Source organism: Pleurodeles waltl, chromosome 3_1 (assembly GCF_031143425.1).
Source record: "Pleurodeles waltl isolate 20211129_DDA chromosome 3_1, aPleWal1.hap1.20221129, whole genome shotgun sequence".
Taxonomy (NCBI): Eukaryota; Metazoa; Chordata; class Amphibia; order Caudata; family Salamandridae; genus Pleurodeles; species Pleurodeles waltl.
The window spans coordinates 1,950,085,453-1,950,103,631 of record NC_090440.1 but is presented as its reverse complement, the minus strand read 5'-3'; the positions used below and the strand labels follow the sequence as shown (position 1 = coordinate 1,950,103,631).

The window sequence follows — 18,179 nt, the reverse complement described above, 5'->3', positions numbered from 1 at the left end:
ACCCCTCCCAAACTCACCCCTCCCAGAACCAAGCCCATCCCTCCCAACCCCCCCTTCCAAAGTAAGTTCATTGAGGTGCCTGATCTGTACCCAATGGATGCCCTTCCTGAGGAGGTTGTACTTGGCAGTGCTATTAGGTGGCAAGTTCAGGGCCTGAAGCTCACATGTCCACTCCTGGACTCTTTGGACAGTTTATTCATTCTTATTTGCATCTCACGGAGAGAAGTATCTTGTTGGATTAAAATGTAATTCATTTTCAATACCTTTGTACTAGCATACATTTTAGATTGTTGGTAATTATTTGCTGGTAATGTTATTTATGCAAATGTGTGTGATATGCACTTATTCTCATTTCTGACAGTGACAACCACAGGTTTTATTGTTGACATATTTATATAGTGCATACATTAGTGTTGTACGTTTTTGATGGACATGTTAATTTTGGTGCAAGCATTCATCATGTTACTGGACAGTTACACCAAAATTATAAATGTTTCTATTTGTGTGGCTTGAGAATTCATGTGTGCTTATTTTAACATGATGTGTTAATGATATACACATATGCATTACTCATGGAAAATTATACTTCAGAGTTAAATGACATCTAATGTTTAACAGAAATTGAACAAAGCAAGGGGACATGTGACCTTAATACATCTCTGGCATGTTTGACGTTTTAGAGATGTACATTCTGTGGAAACCCACTTGTTGCATTGTATAGTGCAATTACTATATTATATTAGATTTGTGTAGTTACAATGATGTGTAGTGTTCATGTATATGATATGGTAGTTTAGGGAAAATTATTACACACCTTGATTTAGGGATTGATGTGGCTTTTTTTGTAGGTGTCCATTAGCATGAAGACAGTTAGTACCAGATTGGTGAGTGTTAATGATATATTGAGGTGTGTTTTTTAAAGTTTTTCTAACTACCATATTACACACATATGCAAAGCACATCATTGTACTATTGCTTGCAAGTATTTTTTAAACACGCACAAATCCAGTGCTAATGTACACTGACAATTCCAAGGATAACAGGTAAAATAGTCAATTACCTTTGGTTCCAGTGATGACAGGGTTTATTTTTGTCTTGGTCCAGTAGCAGCAGCAAAGGAAGGACTTGCACAATTGGGTTTATGGCGGCAGAAAATTGAGAAAGTTGAGGAAAGGTCAGTTTAGCACTTATATGCCTCCCAATCCTCCAGCTCAGGTGTGGAGGTTTAAATGCCACAGTTATGTCGGCAGAAAGGCACATCGTGATTGGTCCGGCAGGAAAAAGTGGCTAGAGTCTCGCCGCCAGCCGCTTTTGCCCATGGCACTGTCGACGCGGGTGTACAATCCTGGTGGTGATGGCTATTCTTCGGCAGACTTTCATCTTTGGACCCGTCAACATCTAAACAGAGTGGGCGGACCGCCATGTCAGTGGATGGGAAATAACGGGGTAATACAGTCATCTCTGCTATTTGGCTCCAAGCCTGATTCCTGGTAGGACTGGGGCTAGTCACAGAAATTACCTACCAAGTGATAGGTGAGTGCATGTACCTGAGAGTGAGTGAGAGTGCGTGAAATGAGTATGAGTGAGAGTCAGTGGGAGAATGTGAGAGTGAGTGTGTGTTAGGGTGTCAGTATATTTGTGAGTGAGTCCATCTACTGGCACTAGCCTTTTGGAAGTAGGGAAGGTAAGGGAGAGCACTGGTGGCAAAATGCAGGCCCTGGCATATTGGAGACAGTTCTTGGAAAATAGGAGCACCACTGGCAAAATGCTAGTGTTAGCTTATTGGAGGCAATTCTTGGCCTAAGGGAGTGCAACCATGCACATGAGGGGAAGGGAGCCATGCATGAGAAAATATTGGCACTGTCATACTATATACATTTTTGACATTTGACATTTTGACGTATGGAGCACTCATGACAGCCGGGCAGCATGAATGGCAAAATTATGGTAGTGGCATAAAGTATTTAATTCTAGGCTTAAAGAAGGCATGTATCACAGAAACGGGCAGTGGATTATTGGAGGTAATAATTGCCATATAGGGGCCTCCCGTAGCAAATTTTGAAACAAAAAATTGGTTAACACTTGGGAAGCATTATTCTTCATCGGCACATCATGAAAGCGCTCACATATTTCATTAGTGCCTTTTGGCGGAGTCTATGCCTCTTTTTGTTTTTAACAAATTTGCGTGAAAATTGATTTTTAAAATGCATCATCTGAGCCCACATTTCCCCTCATTTTCTCAATAGGTGAGACCCCCCCTCTCCAAAAATGTTGGGTTTGCTTGCTCGAATTCAGAGCCCAGCACTTTCAAAGATCACCAGCCACCAACTGCAACGCCACGGACAATGGGGTAACGGATATGTCTGCACGAGCTGCACGCCAAATTGCCCCCAAAATAGACAGAGAGCTAGAGCGGGAAAGAGGGCGAGAACGAGCGCGCGAGTGACCAAGCAAGCGACTGGCACGGCGGCTCGGACGCATCGCTTAGCAACGGGGCCTCTGTACACACAGCCTGGCAGAGACTGACAGCAAGAGTCTGGTGGAGTGCAGGGAGCCTGCGTGCACAGTGTGTACCGGCACTGGGACAACGCCGCACCCACCGGGACATCATTAATATTAAGCAAGAACAGGTGCCGCGCAAGGGAGGCGCTGGTCTTGGTTCTGACGGAAAGGGTAATGCTGAGTAGGGAGCAAAGTAGCCTAGGGGGTTACTGCACCAGCAACGGAGGCCGCTGTGTAACACAGGCACGGTTCGTATTTTTTCAGTGCTCACAGCCTTTCCTTCTTCATAATTCAATAGCAAAGGTAAGGAGCAGGGCTATGTATGGGTTTCATTTGGTATGGGCAAGGTCTTAGCTGTGTGGTGTTTGGGCATCGCATACCCATACAGTAACACGCAGCTGGCTGGGCACTCGTACGAGTCCTGTTCGAAGATGTTTTTATTGAGTTTAGTTTAAGATTTCGGGCCTCTTTGAGCTCCGGGCTGCCTGCGCATGTCGTTATTGTTACCCCTTCGGCACAAATGCAGACATTCTTTAGGCATACTTCTGTCATCCTTTGTCTTCATGTACACGAAATAGTTGTTGCTACAACAAAGCAAAACTGCAGTGTGCTTAGACCACAAACATAAATGCAACATCTCATTTTAGCACGCACTGTTTTGAATAAATAAATATCTGAAATAATTCCATCTACCTTTTACAAATACAGCAACAAAATAGAACACAAATGAACAACCGAAGTTCACTAAAGTTATCAATCTTTCAAAATACAGACAGCGAATTTAATATAAAATACTTGTAGAAATGAGTACAAATATAACGTTCCTTCTGCTTTGCAAGATATGAAAATGTTGCAGGAAACGGCCCGTATTTATACTTTTTTTAGCGCCGCATTTGCGCCGCTTTTTGACGGCTAACGGCGCAAACCTACAAAATACAATGGTATTTTGCAAGTTTGCGCCGTTTTTGCGTCAAAAAACGACGCAAATGCGGCGCTAAAAAAAGTATAAATACGGGCCTTAGTGTACGCACGTTCTTCGCTTATGCTCATACATGTCGAAACGCAATAACGCACATACGGATATTAATTATTAATGCACTAAGGATATGATATATCTTTCCTAAGGTCTTCTCATGGGTGGGGGTTGGTTCTGCTAAAGAAGGAAGAGAGTAGCAGCTGACACGGTGCTTCGGCGTGCAGTCCTGTCAATCTCTAGTTGTTGTGTGTTAAGTTACTAAGGCCCTGATTTTCGAGTTATATGGTACGTACTTGTAATATGGCGGACGGAACATCCTTGTCCTTTATTTATTGATTTTCAAAAATAGAATTCAGTATAACAACGTGTCTCAGCATTGCCATGTGCTGCAACTGCAGATACCTCAGTGGTATAGGTCCAGTTAACCATAATAACAGTATTTAACTTGTCAACAAATAAGGCCCTAAGTTTTCTTTCTGCACTTGCGTATTTCTCGCTAAAACTACAAAATTGTGCAAACGTCATGAAGTTAAACACAATACTACTTTAGTGAGTAAATAAGATTTTTTTGAAAGCTTTTAATATTGCTCACTCACCATTTTTAGGGTTGAGCACACGTCACCCCTGTCACTTTCATTGGTTCGTAGGCTTGCCTTTTAAAATCCGCTTGATTTTATTAGTGAAAGGCATGCATACGTAATGCCTTTTCCGGAGTTTAGCCCTCCTCGTGCGCACCTGCCAACTACTGAAAACATACGAGGCTCCATGTTTTCAGCCTGGTTTCTGCACTACTTTATCTTTTTATTTTCCACGCAGTGCGATCGCACTGGGTTTTACATAGCGCAATCTCACTGGGTGTTTTGTTTTTCAATTTCAGCGCAATCGCGCTGGGTTTTGCATAGCGCGATCTCAGTCATCTTTTTTCTTTCAATTCATGTGGCAAGAAAAGTCCTGTTATGAGTTTACAATGTTAATAGCTCTAACTTGAGCAAATGTGAGACCCGTTGCATCTGGGGATTAAAGTTGAGAAATCAAGTTTTGGGACCTAATTCAGACAAATTCTCGAGGACTTGTGCACCAGAGGCTGTGGTCTTGTGGTGGACTTTTACCACACCCTCTAGATATGCCTTAAAATACAGGACTTCTGGAATGGGGTGAGCAACACGCTGAATATGATGATGACATTGCTATAGAGAGTAATGTGCACATGACCTTCTGGTATCTGGAGTGAACTGTCCCCATGCAAATATGTGGAACTTTTCTGTGACCTGGTACTGGCAGTTGCAAAAAGAACAAGTGATGGACGGAATGCTGAACAATGTCAAAAATTCACACCAAGACAGAGATCTGGGCCTAAATCCATTGTTTCTTTGCTACCCATGACATTCCAGTTTGGACCCAGTCATATGCAAATCAGTCGTGACCCTGTTCCTCATGGGAACAGTCCAGCTTGAACTGCCAGGCCAGGTCTTCCCTGGACTGGAAACAAGCATCCTAAGACCAGTTCACCCCTCATCAGCCAATCTAGCTTGACTCCAGTGGCATGGGGAGAACGGGACGCATGTTTGGGCATACCTGTCCCACTTAGGGCAACAATTGCAGAAGGAACAAGTGATGGACGGAATGTTGAACAATGTCAAACATTCACCACCAGTACAGAGATCAAGGCCTAAAACCATAGTTTTTTTGTTACCCATGCCATTCCAGTTTGAACCCAGCCATATGCAAATCAGTCTCAGCCCTATTCCTCATGGGAACAGTCCAGCCTGAACTGTCAGGACAGGTCTTCTTTGGACTGGAAATAAGCATCTTGGGACCTGCTTCGGGGTTTCACCCCTCATCAGCCAGGCTAGCTTGACTCCAGTGGCATGGGGAGCACGGGACCCATGTCTGAGCTTACTCGTCCCACTTAGGGCAACAATTACAAAAAGAACAAGTGATGGACGGAATGCTGAAGGGATTAAACCCAGATCTTCGTGACTGGGGATGAATGTTTGCATTGTTAAGCACTCCGTCCATCATCTGTTCTCCTTGCATTTGTCGTCCTAAGTGGGAAGGGTATGCCCAGATGTGAGTCCTGTGCTCACTTTGCCACTGGATTCGAGCTAGCCTGGTTGATGAAGGGCGATGCCATGAAATCGGTCCTATGATGCTTGTTTCCGGTCCAGGGACGACCTGGCTTGGCAGTTCAGGCTGGACTGTTCCTATGGGGAACAGGGTCAAGACTGATTTGCATATGACTGGGTCCAAACTGGTGTGGTGTGGTGAGCACCTAACAGCCATGGCCAAATATGCTAGTGTTCATAATTCATTGGTAAATGAAAAAAGCTTTTGGAGATTTAGATTTGTACATCCCTCATAAGTGGTAAGTATGTTATAAACCACTTGATTTAGTGAAAATTACCAATTTAGGAGGTACAATGGCTAATAATTTTTCTTGGTCTCTTCATATACAAAATAAGTCAGTCAAGGTCAGTTCGATAGGGTCGGATCTGTTTCAATTTTTTAAGACTTTGGGGAAAATAAATGTCTTCTCTTATAAAAGTATATGTATAAAAATTTCCACCTCTTTCTTAACGTGGTTGATGTCCAGAATTTTAGTATCTTTGAGAGAATGGAAAAAAGTAATATCCTATCTTTGGAATTTATATCTGGGTGTGAAACTTGCTTAGCGGTTGAAGCCATTCATTTATAATTAGATCTTCCTGGCATGCAGTTAAAGGCTGTGCAGAAATGATTTTTGATTTTTAATAAAAGAGCAGGCCTCGAAAAATCATAAAAATTTTCCTAGACCTGCAGGTCGAGTAACTTGAATAATCAACTCCACCATAACTGTAATGTACTTGACCTGTAAACGGGTAACAGTTTTGTGAGCCGAGGCAAATATTTCACTTTACAGGGTCGCCTTTTTCTTCATTCCCACACATAAGTGTACCTTCAAATAAGTGAGCATTTCTTCTGTACAAAAAACGTCTTTGTTTGATTAAATGGACTAAACGTTTGTTCCATGTATAAAAAGAATCTAGCCCACATATAGGGGACACATGATCTATTACTTGCTTCTTAGTTTACTAATAGCATTGCTACCAAGGCAGGAGTGTTTCCAGGTTTATTTTTTAAACACTAATTTTCAGTACTACTAAAGCATGATGTGGTTGCACACTGTCATTACCGAGGGAACATTTCATGAAATGCCCAAAAACCTTCCCACTAACTTGCAGCTTTACTGATAAAACTATACAATGTATTACCAAATCTGTGAAATTGGGGTTCCAGAAAACATTTATTTAATCACCAAGTAAAGTGTTCTGATTTGTTTTCACGCAGAAATACAAACAATGGGCTTTCACAAATACTGAAATATATTTTGAAATGTTTGTACAGTTGACTTAGCTATTTAAATGTTGTTAGGAAAAAACTGACAAAATCCTGGAACTCTGCAGTCAGAAGGAAAATTAATTGTAAGACAAACTGACTTTTGACCTCTATCACTGAACAGAGCAAATGTGACAAGAAGATGATTTAAAGACCTCCTTCACTTTCTGACTGAACAGAACACCTGTTCTTTGTCAACTCGCCAGAAGGGTGGAGCAGGTCTTAAAAATAGCTCGACCTGATAAAATATAACTCGCCATAGTGAGTGGGCGAATAGAATTTTTGAGGCCTGATGAGTAAAGAACCAAGTTTTTTTATTACAACCTGTTGTTGAAGGAATTAAGTAGAGCTAATCATGCAAAGCTTACATACTATAAATATTTGAGTCATTCATTGGAAGAGCTTGGTTTAATGTAGTCTGATGTACTTGGTCAGGTTAACAAGAATGAAACTTTGGTTGAAGTCAGTTGTTAAAGAAAGGAGTGAAGTGGATGCTCTTTGTGAATAATTAAGAAATAAGAGATTGTTTTATTTCTGCTGTTATGTTTTGCATGGCCAATATCAGTTTTATATAAAAGCTAAACTTGAACCAGTAGTGAGGTGGTGTATATTAATTCTGTCAATGATTATCATGTATTTCTTTTTTAAATACATTTATTTATTTTTTATTTTTTATTGGGCTAAGTTATTTTATTTCTAGGGAAATAATGATACCTAATACATACAAAATGCAAAATATGTCACACATTACGTTGCAAATGAAATCACAAATGACATTACAGGTTACATCATAGATAACATAATTATTAACAACTTTGATGGCATTGCTAAAGGCATTCAGTTCCCTCACAACTCATAATTCACTCAGCTCAGACCCAGAAGATTCCGAGAGTAGGAGCTGGCCTCACAATAGCCATAATACCCCTCTAACAATGCTTTAACACTTAATTGTGTAGGTTTTAATGATATATTGTGGCTCCTGGCTAAAACGAGAAACCCCTATGCACAGCCTTTGGCTGAGTGCAGAGAGCATTTGGGTGCCCTTCATCCACACTCTGTGCCCAGATCCCCCAAAAGAGGTGTGCCAAACTTCAGCAGTGCACTCTCTGGGTATGGTCTTTGTTAATGCACTTGCCCTCAAAACAGGGTGTGTACAGCCATGTGTAGTAGGCTGTGGGCTCAGGGAGTGACTCGCCTCCATGCTATGACCCTATTCACCATGTGCGCAGAAACTATTACGCATCAGCTTTGGCTGTCCAGTGTTAGTTCTGGCCTAGTGCGTGTCATCCAGCCACAACCTGCCTAGCTGCTCCTCAGTCCCAGTATCCATTTCACCACTGTTAGCTTCTTCTTTTAAGTGTGCAGATCTCAGAAGCGCTCTGCATATCCAATATGGTGCCTGCCATGAGTGCTTGCATTTGCAGGTCCAATGTGGAACTAGTTGACAGGAGGGCCAAGGTTTTCCATACATGCAAACCTGCCGTACTAAATACATTTTTTTTTAAACTGTGAGGGCAGAATCTGCTCTTCTATAACCCCTCCACATGTGTTCTGTGGTTCATGGGAGGCTCTCTCATTGCCCTTATGATTGCATCACAGAATGTGCAAATATTCATCACTTTGCCGTCTGGCCACAGCAATATGGAGTACCCTGTTTCAATGTTGTTGACAACTATTTTGTTTTTAAATATTGCAGGCAGGATTTGTCTTTATATTATACCACCCCTCCTCTGTGGGTATGCATATGCTCCCCTACATCCTCATTCCCCCAATATATTTTATAATGCATATATTATATGAGTAGCTGTGGATGCAATACATCACAGAATGGCAGGGACAACATAGTTGTCCAATCAAAGCCAGCCAAACAGGTTTCCTGGATCCTTGCTCCCTCACACTAACCAAGTATTCTTTAAATAGTTTGCAAATGATTAGTCCAGATACACAAAAGCTTAACCTTTTGAATCTCACCGAACTTTTTTTCACAACCCTGACTACTGCATGGATTTACACTAAACCACTAAAAGGGCCAAGTCTCAGTAACCTTCTAGCTTCATGTCACGTTTGGCCTAATACTGTTTAGCAGTTTTTTCCACAGCAAAGACTCTGGAGCTTCGCTCAAAGCAGGAAAAGCTACTTGCAGATCCCACCTAATAACTGTGCCCCCTTTACCGATTTGCATGGAATTTAAAATTACAAATTTGAACTTTTCAAATGTCTGCCAAACTTTGTGTACATTTCCCAAACCACATCAAGTTTTTCTTAGCAAGATAGGTTATCAGAATCAAACCCCACTTTTCACAAAGGTGTATGTTTATCTATTTATTACATTTGATGATGTGCAAGCAATGATTACTGCCCGAGGGCTGTGAACATTTTTCTTTTTCTCTAAGACAGTGAAATGCTCAGTAGTTCACTTATTTCTGTAGTTTATATAACCAAGGTGTTAGCATATTTTACTCAGGCGTTAGCCTGTTTCTAAGCTCTCTCAGGTTTGGCAGATAAGGAAGGTAGGGCCCTGGAGTCTGAACAGTTTGCCTGGGCCCCATCCATATATTCAAATGTGGAAGCCAGGATTGGAACCTCGGGGTTCTGCTTCAGCGGTTGTCACCTTAAACATTAGGCCACATCTTTTCCATGATACCGTTTCTGTCATATGACTAGTTTTGGTATAGGGAAAATTGCAGCTTTGTGATAGGTCAGTTGCTCTCTGTTGCATCACAATACAATCAGAAAATAAAGTTATGGTTAAGAATCTTCAGCTATTTCATGTATTCTTAGCTTGAGTGGTTCAGTCTGTACAATCTATTTAGCTCATGAAGAAGAATGTCAGCTCCCCTCCTAATGCTGCTCTTTATAAATTTAAATGTTTTACAGTGAAAGATGGCGACCGATTCCAAAAGCAGAAAGCCAGTCCCTAGTGTGAAATATGATCAGTCAGGCTGTGAGAATGCTGGCAGCAGAAGACGAAGTGGCCGTCGAGTCGGTGAGCCAGAAGATGCTAGGTGGAAACAAAACTTCTTTGATAAAGTCCAGCAGAGAGGCCTTAACCTGCAGCAGGCCACCGTGGATGTCTTGAGCCAGGTCAAGGCGGAAGAGGAGAAGCTGCGTCAGAAATCACCACCGGACCCCTTGGCCAGTGAGTGGTTCAGTGCAGATAAGCAGACAGTGGACACTAGGGTTTACCTGCTGGACAAATTGCTGCCCACCCTGGTGCCTGGTGTGGAGAAGCTTCTAAAGGAGGTGGAGAAGCGACATCTACTGGATCCCCCTGGAACTACATCACCCACGTTCAATCCAGTGAACTTTTTGGCAGAGACTCTGATGAGGAATAACCCTCAGTTTGTAGGTGGCCAGAAGACCACTGCTTATGCTAGGGGCTTGAAACAAGCTGTGAAGGATCTGAAATCCAAAGTCTTCGAGTTGGAGTTCAACAGGTATTATTACTACTAGTAGTACTACTACTTACTACTACTACTATTAACAACAATAATAATATCAATAGTAATAATGTTTTGTATAGCATGTCATACCACACTTCTCCTGTTTGTAGGTTCTGTACACAGTTTTTATTATTAGCTAATGTATGTGGAGTCATGACTGAGTATAAAGTGTCTCTTACTATAGTATCTGACGTAACAGGAGCATGGTATACCATTAAATAGTCTCTGAGGTTTAGTCTTAGTTCATAACTAATTGCAGAAAGACTGTCTCCCTGTGACCTAAAGCCATACTATCATCCTAGCACATGCCGCTCTGGGGCCATCTGGCTCAGTTATGTCACTACAATCATGTTTCTTGCTCACCATTCCATTGAAAATACTTTGTTATCATCTCTGTCTCAGGGGTGTTACTTTCAGAGCATGCTAACTACCTGGCACTATTCAACATCAAACAGGAAGGAATGGGCCGTTCAAGAGATTCATGTTTCTGGCTGGATAGTTCACTCTCAAGTTGACAATTCCCTAATTTGATGACACTTCTGTACTGTTTGCTTGGTATTTATACATTTTAAAAAACGGATGTAAAGAGAATACCTACCATTCATGTAACCGAAAAGTGATAGGTGGCCATGTCTCCTTCTGCTCTAAGCCTTGTCACCCGACAGGTGTCCCTCCTCAGCAAACCAACAACAAACATTCCATAACCATTCCAGAATACCATGCTACTGTGACAGTAAGATTTTTGGGGTTCCACATCTGTCCAAGAATACAATTTTGGGGAGGCTTTACAGATTTTTGGCTGTTCGAGTCAGACAAGTCTGTTCCACGTAAATTCAGTGGGGCCTGTCATTGTGCACTTTAGGCCAGTTTCATTTTATTCAGCATCGCTTTATTTTTCTAGCATTAGTCAGGTTTGCGGTGTTGTTTTATTCTGTCTATCTATTTGTTCCTTCGCCTAGGAAAGCATTACGTTCTTAGCATTGCACTCTGTGCTTTCCTCAAGGCTGCAGTCAGATAGGGTTGCTGCCAAAAAGTGGTACGCTGTGTCTCCATCATTCACAGAAACATACATATCCTTACGCGGGAACCTGTTTCTTAGAATATCAACTGGTTTATTATAAAAACACTTCTTTGTCCCATACACGTTAGAGGGAGATTCCAGCCAGATGGCCACACCTGCATGCTGATTGCCTGTGCTACAGCTGACTGCTTAGACTACCGAATCCCTGGCCTACATGGGGACAGTGTCTTTTTAGGCAACAGGCTTCCTTGCTCAGGTATGGGGTATGATGTCTTCCCAGGGGGAAATCTCAAGGGCGAATAAGGGCTTATTATGCTGTGCTCTAACATAGCTTAGATAGGAAAGATATATATCACTCTTCGTGACAGTATGGTGGGACTGTTATTGTGTTTCACGTTCCTTGTCACCTTTTTGCTTCTGTTTTTTTAAATCATTTTAGTTATTGCAATACATGCCATTTTATCTAAGATGCAGTTACTTCAATAAATCCTTATTGAACCATATTTTTCCTCTGTTGTCCTTGCCTGTGTGAGACTAATGTAACTGAGAGAAAGGGATGAGATCTGATCGACCACAGTTCCCCTGAGGAGTCTTCCTTGTCATCCACAATCATTCCTGCTCTTGGACAGAGATGAGGTGCTGGCAGTTAGTCAGAAAACCCGGATTGGGCCGACAGGCGTCATGTGGTGTGGACTTGTACCTAGTACTCCACAATTCAGGTGATTCTGCTGCCCAAATCCAGTCGTCTCATCAGGATGATGCAGAAGCATAAGATGCTCAACCATCCACCAAGTCCCTTTGCTCAGAAGCCTTCTCTGTGAAGAATATTGATCTCTGATGTTGCATGAACTATCTATTAATGTTTTCCACCAAAGTAATCCTAGCCATACCCTGTTCCCTCAAAGACTGTTAGATAAAACCAGAATCCACCTCAAACTGTACCCTTGTAGATTATTCCATAAATCTCCCCTAGAACTCATTCAGGCATGCAAAAATCCACTCATCTGTATGACATAACCACCTTGAACCCATCAAGAACGTCTCAGAAGCAGCCGCTCCTCTCACAGAATGTACACCAAACATGCTTATATCCACGCCTGCTCTACTCATTACCTCCTTTACCCATCTTGCAAGAGTTGGAGAGGATACTGCCTTAAATGGTTTCTGAAATGAAATTAATAACTGATACACCCCTCTCGGTCTCACAAGAACCGTTCTCCTTTCATACTCCTTGACACACTTAACCATGCACAATTTCTCCATCTCCTCAAAAACATGGATAAAATATAGAGAAGGGATTTGTTTTCGTCCTTCTAGAAAGATAAAAACATATACCTTCTGGTGAATAAATTCTACTTGTCACATCCAGAGATCTCATGTCAGAGACCCTTCGAAATGAAATCAAGCATTACAAAATTGTCAACTTCATAGGTAAATCTCTCAAGGATAAACATTAATTAGAATCCCAACTAAGCAAAAAATTCAAAACCTTAGATACATCCCATACAGAATTATATCTAGAAACTGTTGGCTTGGCTAAGCTTCTACTCCACATCAATCTTCGTAATAGTACATCCTGACCAATGGAAACACCGTTCACTAAAACATGACCAGCCGCAATAGCTGACCTGTAAACATTGACTGTTCTATAAGTCAACCCCTCTTTAAATTATTTACTACCTCTACTGAAGATGCTGAAATGGGTCACAACCTTTCTCTATGCACCAGCAAACCCATTTCTGCCATGCCAATCTATAAATATTGCTTGTACCATTGGCCCAGGATTCCTTAATAAGAGTTGCAGCCTGTTCTGAAAAGCCTGGCACTTCCCATATTCTACTGAAATTCTCCATGCCACTAGTCTCAATTGTCCTGATGCTATTAACTCGTACATTTCTCCTGTTGGACCTACTAATAGTTCCGGAAACCATGGTAATAGGATTGGAAAGTCCACTGACAGTTCCAGAAGAATTGGCTACCACACCTGAGCTCCCCAAAGCGGATTTACTATTACAACTGTCTCCTTCCACCTCCTGACTAATAGAGTCACCTGGGCAATCATTGAAAAAGGTGGAAACGCATACGGTTTGAGACCCTTCCAATCCTGCCGAAAGGCATCTATCCCTGCTGCTTCCGGATCCGGATGCCTACTGAAAAACTTGGTCACCTGAGCATTTATCCTGTTGGCGAAGAGATCCACCCCAAAGGGACACCAGAGTCCTTGCACCCGAAAGAAAACCTGTCTGCATAGCATCCAATCGCTGTTTTCCCTGAAATTCTGAGAACATCAATATGCCTCCACATTGTTTAACCCTGGTATGTGTTCTGCTTGAACCAACAGATCTCCCTTCAGACAATATCCCCAAAATCCCTTCTTTATCTCTGTTAAATTATTTGATTTCGGACTGCCAAATTTGTTTACATACAGGACCGCCGAAACATTGTCCATCCTCAGCAGGATTGAGCATTTCACCCTGTCGTTGTAAAACATTTTATTGCAAAGGATCCTGCCAACAACGCCAAACAATTTATGTGAAGTATTTCTTCTTCTACCACCCATTGACCTCCTGCCAAAAGAGAACCACATCGAGCCCCCCAACCATCTAAACTCGCACTTGATTCTATTATCAACTCTGGACTTTTGCCAAAAATCATCTTCCCGTTCCAAGCTTCCATGTTTTTTCAACCACCAATTGAGTTCCTCCCTCGCTTCCATAGTTGGGATAAGTTCCTCCGAATATTTCATACCATTTCTTAAATGATCCGCTTTCAACCTCTGTAAAGCTCGGTAATTCAAAGAACCAGGAAAAATAGCCTGTATTGTAGAAGATAAAAGGCCTATCACACGAGCCAACGTTCTCAAGGAAATTTGATCTAGTTTCAAAACTTTCCAAATTTCCTTCCCCATTCGTCTCAACTTCAAAACCCCTTCTATTATATTCACTTGGAAACCTGAGTCTCCTGATTTGGCACCAAACATGACTTTTCCCTGTTTATTACAAAACCTGATGACTCCAACACACTTACTGCCAGCTGAGTATGTTCCATCACCTTCAATCTGCACTGATCCATGATCAAAATGTCGTCTAGGTAGATAATTAACCAAATCCCTCTCTCTCTCTCAGAAAGGACGTTACCGGACGTAAAACTTTGGTAAAACACCAAGGATGCGATGATAGGCCAAATGGTAGACAAACAAACTTCAAAATTTTCCCGAACCACTTGAACATGAGGTACTTCTGATGCGGCTTCCATATTGGAATTGTTAAATACGCATCTTTCAAATCCAAACGAGTCATCCAATCATGTCTGTAAAATGTCCCTCAACAAATGCATCCTTTCCATTTTGAAATGGCGATACACCACCCAATCGTTTGAACTCCTTAGATTTATAACAGGTCTCATACCTTTGTCCTTTTCTACTAGCAAAATATTGCTTACAAATCCCCCTAGTTCCTGACCTGGCTCTACAATGGCATTGTTTTCTTTGAGTTCCCAAATCTCCTTGTCACCAATTTTGCTTGTTTTGTATCGAACCGTACCCCGCTTGGGATCCAACCCTGAGATGGCACTCCTAAAAATTCTATTTGATAACCTTGAACCGTCAGCAATACCCAAGGATCTTTGGTTATACAAACCCAATTGTGATAAAACTGGGCAAGTCTGCCGCCCAATTTTTATGGGGAAAACAGTATGGTCTAAACTTACCTGTTCCTCTATTTCCTCGATCACCACGTCCTCCACGTCCCCTATGACATTGACGTTGAGGGTAGAAGAACAACTTTCCGCTGTAATATGAGGGGCCATATCCACGGGAAAATGAAGCTCTTGTAATTCCCAATCCTCAGCTGGAAAAACGACCCATTGTTTTTCCAGCCCCACCAAAAACATGATTCTGAAACACCCTCTTTATATCTCTCTGTGATTTCTGGATGGATGAATAAGCCTCTACAAACCTAGACATAGACTTAATAAATTTGTCTCCAAAAAGCAACCCATTTGCAGCTGGCCCTGCTTCGTTATTTGCCAAATCAATAAGTTTTGGATCTATTTTAAGTAAAATGCTCTTTCTTCGCTCCACCGAAAGAGCAGTGTTAGCATTACCTAACAAACATACTGCCCTATGGACCCACTGACGAAGGTCCTCGACATCCACTATTTTATCCTTTAAACCTCCCTTAGGATCCATTAACATGCTTTCTGAGGCACTTTTCCTATTTCCATAGACTCTTTTACCAGGATCACATCATCCTCTCCTGAATCCCCAGACTCAAAATCAGAAGAGCAACTTAATTCTACCTCAGCACTACCTGAGGAATCATCACAATGGACCGACTTATGTTTACAGCCCCTCTTTTTGATCTTTGATCTATTCCCGGGGCCTTTAAATTGCCCACCATATGTGTCCTCGACACTGTCCTGTGTCGTGCAAACACGACTACCGTGATCCCTGGTGTCAAGGGGCTTCTGCCCCCCACCTAGGCAGATCAGCCTAATTAATACAGGCCTACCTGCCCCCCGGGGGGGGGGGGGAGGGCAGAAAAGGCCTAATAAAAAAATTGCCCCATGGGGAGCGACCCTTGCCTAAGGGGTTGCTCCCCTTATCAATATAAATAACAATAAAAAAATCCTTGGTGTCTAGTGGTTTCTGCCCCCCCGGGGGCAAAACCACCTAATTAATATGGGCCGATCTGCACCCGGGGGTCAGGAATGGCCTTAAATAAAATGCCCCCCTTGGGGAGTGGCCCTTGCCGAAGGGGCCACTCCCCTTATGGCAATTTCAAAACAAACAAAAAAAATTCCCTGGTTTCTAGTGGCTTCCTGCAGCACGATCGCTATGCGATTGTGCTGCAGAAAATGCACAGAGAGACATGAAAAGGGAAGGAAAAGCATTTCCTTCCCTTTTCGTGCCTCTCTGCCTCCCCTGCCCCATGTACTGAGGAGAAACTGATTAACTGCTTCCAGCGCGACGGGAGTTGGGGCCATATGTACGAACACATCTTCCCATAGACACAGAATGGGCAAAACTGCTTGCTACATCTGGCCCTTGATCTCTGATGAGGTCAGTGCCCGTTGACGCTGGTGGGGTGGGAGAGGCGGGGGTGGAAGGGGAAGCGATTCCCCTTTCAGCCCTGCCCTGGGGGGGGGGGAGGCCCTCGGGGGAGCGTTAGCACTTCCCCCGAGAACCTATACCAGGATGTAATGGTTACGTTCATGGCGCCTCAGCGCCGCGCCACCAGACGTAACCATTACATCTGTGGCGGGGAAGGGGTTAAGGTACCCATTCTGTGTATGTTTAGTTCTCAGGAATGATAAATTCCACATCAGAGTACAGAGAGCAATGACGTTGAGAGATTGCTAATGTATATCCATACAGCAGCAGCGGCCACCACGAATTTCAAGTGGAGGGGAGACCAGAAACAGAGGGAGTGAAAATAATAAATAAAATAGAATTAACTTACATTTAGGGATGCTGCCGTCTCCTGCTGCCTTGCTCCTCTTCTTCTGGTGTCACAGCATTCACTGGGACACCAGCACAGGCTCCCTAGCAATCCTGGCGCTTTCATGCTAAAGCTAGCATGATAGCAGCTTTAGGATTGGTCTGAGCGGCTTGGACTGCTGCTCAGACACAACACTGGGGCCTATGCAGTTTCTCCAGCCTGGCTGTTCAACACAACCGGACTGGAGAAACCTAAGTGCACATGTGTGCTTAGCCAGCCTGAGCCGGCTGGCCAAACACACATGTGCACTTAAGTGCACTCTCTCCTCCTCCCCCATCTTGTGGCCCAGCCCCGCCCCTCCCTTCGCATCCTGCTGGCTGAGCCTGCAGAAGAAAAATAAAGAAATAGTGAACTATTGTTTTATTTTTCTGCTGCTGGCTTAGCCAGGGGTGCAACTCTCCTTGGCCATTGTGAAGAAGCCGCTCCTGCTATACAGTTAAGAACAAAATCCTGTATGGCAAGTTATTAGACAGCTCTTTGCCCTTGTATAAGACCCTGCAGGTGAGTGAGTGTGGTGGAGTCCAGTGCCACTGTTTTCACCCTTATACCATTCAACATTTCTACCATGGGCCCTGATATCTCTGTGTATGTTGTCATTGGTGGAGATAATGATAGACAGAAGAGTGCATCACTCCTGAAGGATTCTGAGCACAAGTTTAAAGCACCCTAACACTGAAGCCTCTCCCAAAATGGCTGAACAATCCAGTTTCCTACAACATCAATATATATTACAATCAATGTAGATCATACTCAGATCTAGAACTTTTAGGGCCTTTCAAATTAACCCCTCGGGTGCACAGTATGAGCTGGTCGCGTCCTTGGCCATGGTTGCCATGTGCCGAGGACGAGACCAGCTCGTCCTGCACCCGGCCTAAAGGGTCAGCACTAGTGCTCCCCTCCTGGGCCTCCCACCCACACCCCCAACAGGGACGGAAGGGGAATTGCTTCCCCTTCCACCCCCGACTACCCCCCTCCTAGTGACATCTGATGACGTCAGCGTGCAACCGTGCACTAACCTCATCAGAGGTCACCTCCCATCGCTCTAGAAGCTCAGCTTCCAGCGTGATTGGAAGAGAAATGCTTTGCATTTCTTTTCCGATCGGGAGGTGGGGGCAGGCAGGGACATAAAAAGAAAGGACAGGCCTTTCCTTTCATGCCTCTGTGAGCATTTCTGCAGCCCGATCGTGAAGCAATCGGGCTGCTGTAATGCCCACTAGTCACCAGGTAGTTTAATTTATTTAAAATGTATACATAAGGGGAGCTGGTCCTTTGGAAAGAGCTGCTCCCCAGGGGGGCAATTTACTATTAGGCCTTTTCTGACCCCAGGGGAGGCAGAAGCCACTAGATTCCAGGGATATTTT

At 43.1% G+C, this 18,179-nt stretch overlaps 1 protein-coding gene across 2 annotated transcripts in view; it reads left to right on the top strand.

The window, feature by feature from the left end:
- The first annotated feature begins 2,527 nt into the window (after positions 1-2,527).
- The window catches only part of EFCAB5 (EF-hand calcium binding domain 5), a 207,129-nt gene continuing 191,477 nt past the window's right edge, over positions 2,528-18,179 (top strand). The window contains exons 1-2 of one of the 2 annotated variants that reach the window (XM_069226262.1): positions 2,528-2,805; positions 9,731-10,290. In XM_069226262.1, coding sequence (XP_069082363.1) covers positions 9,737-10,290 — 554 coding nt within the window. In that variant the 5' untranslated portion in view covers positions 2,528-2,805; positions 9,731-9,736. The remainder of the gene's footprint in view (positions 2,806-9,730; positions 10,291-18,179) is intronic. The other variant, XM_069226263.1, reaches the window with a different exon arrangement.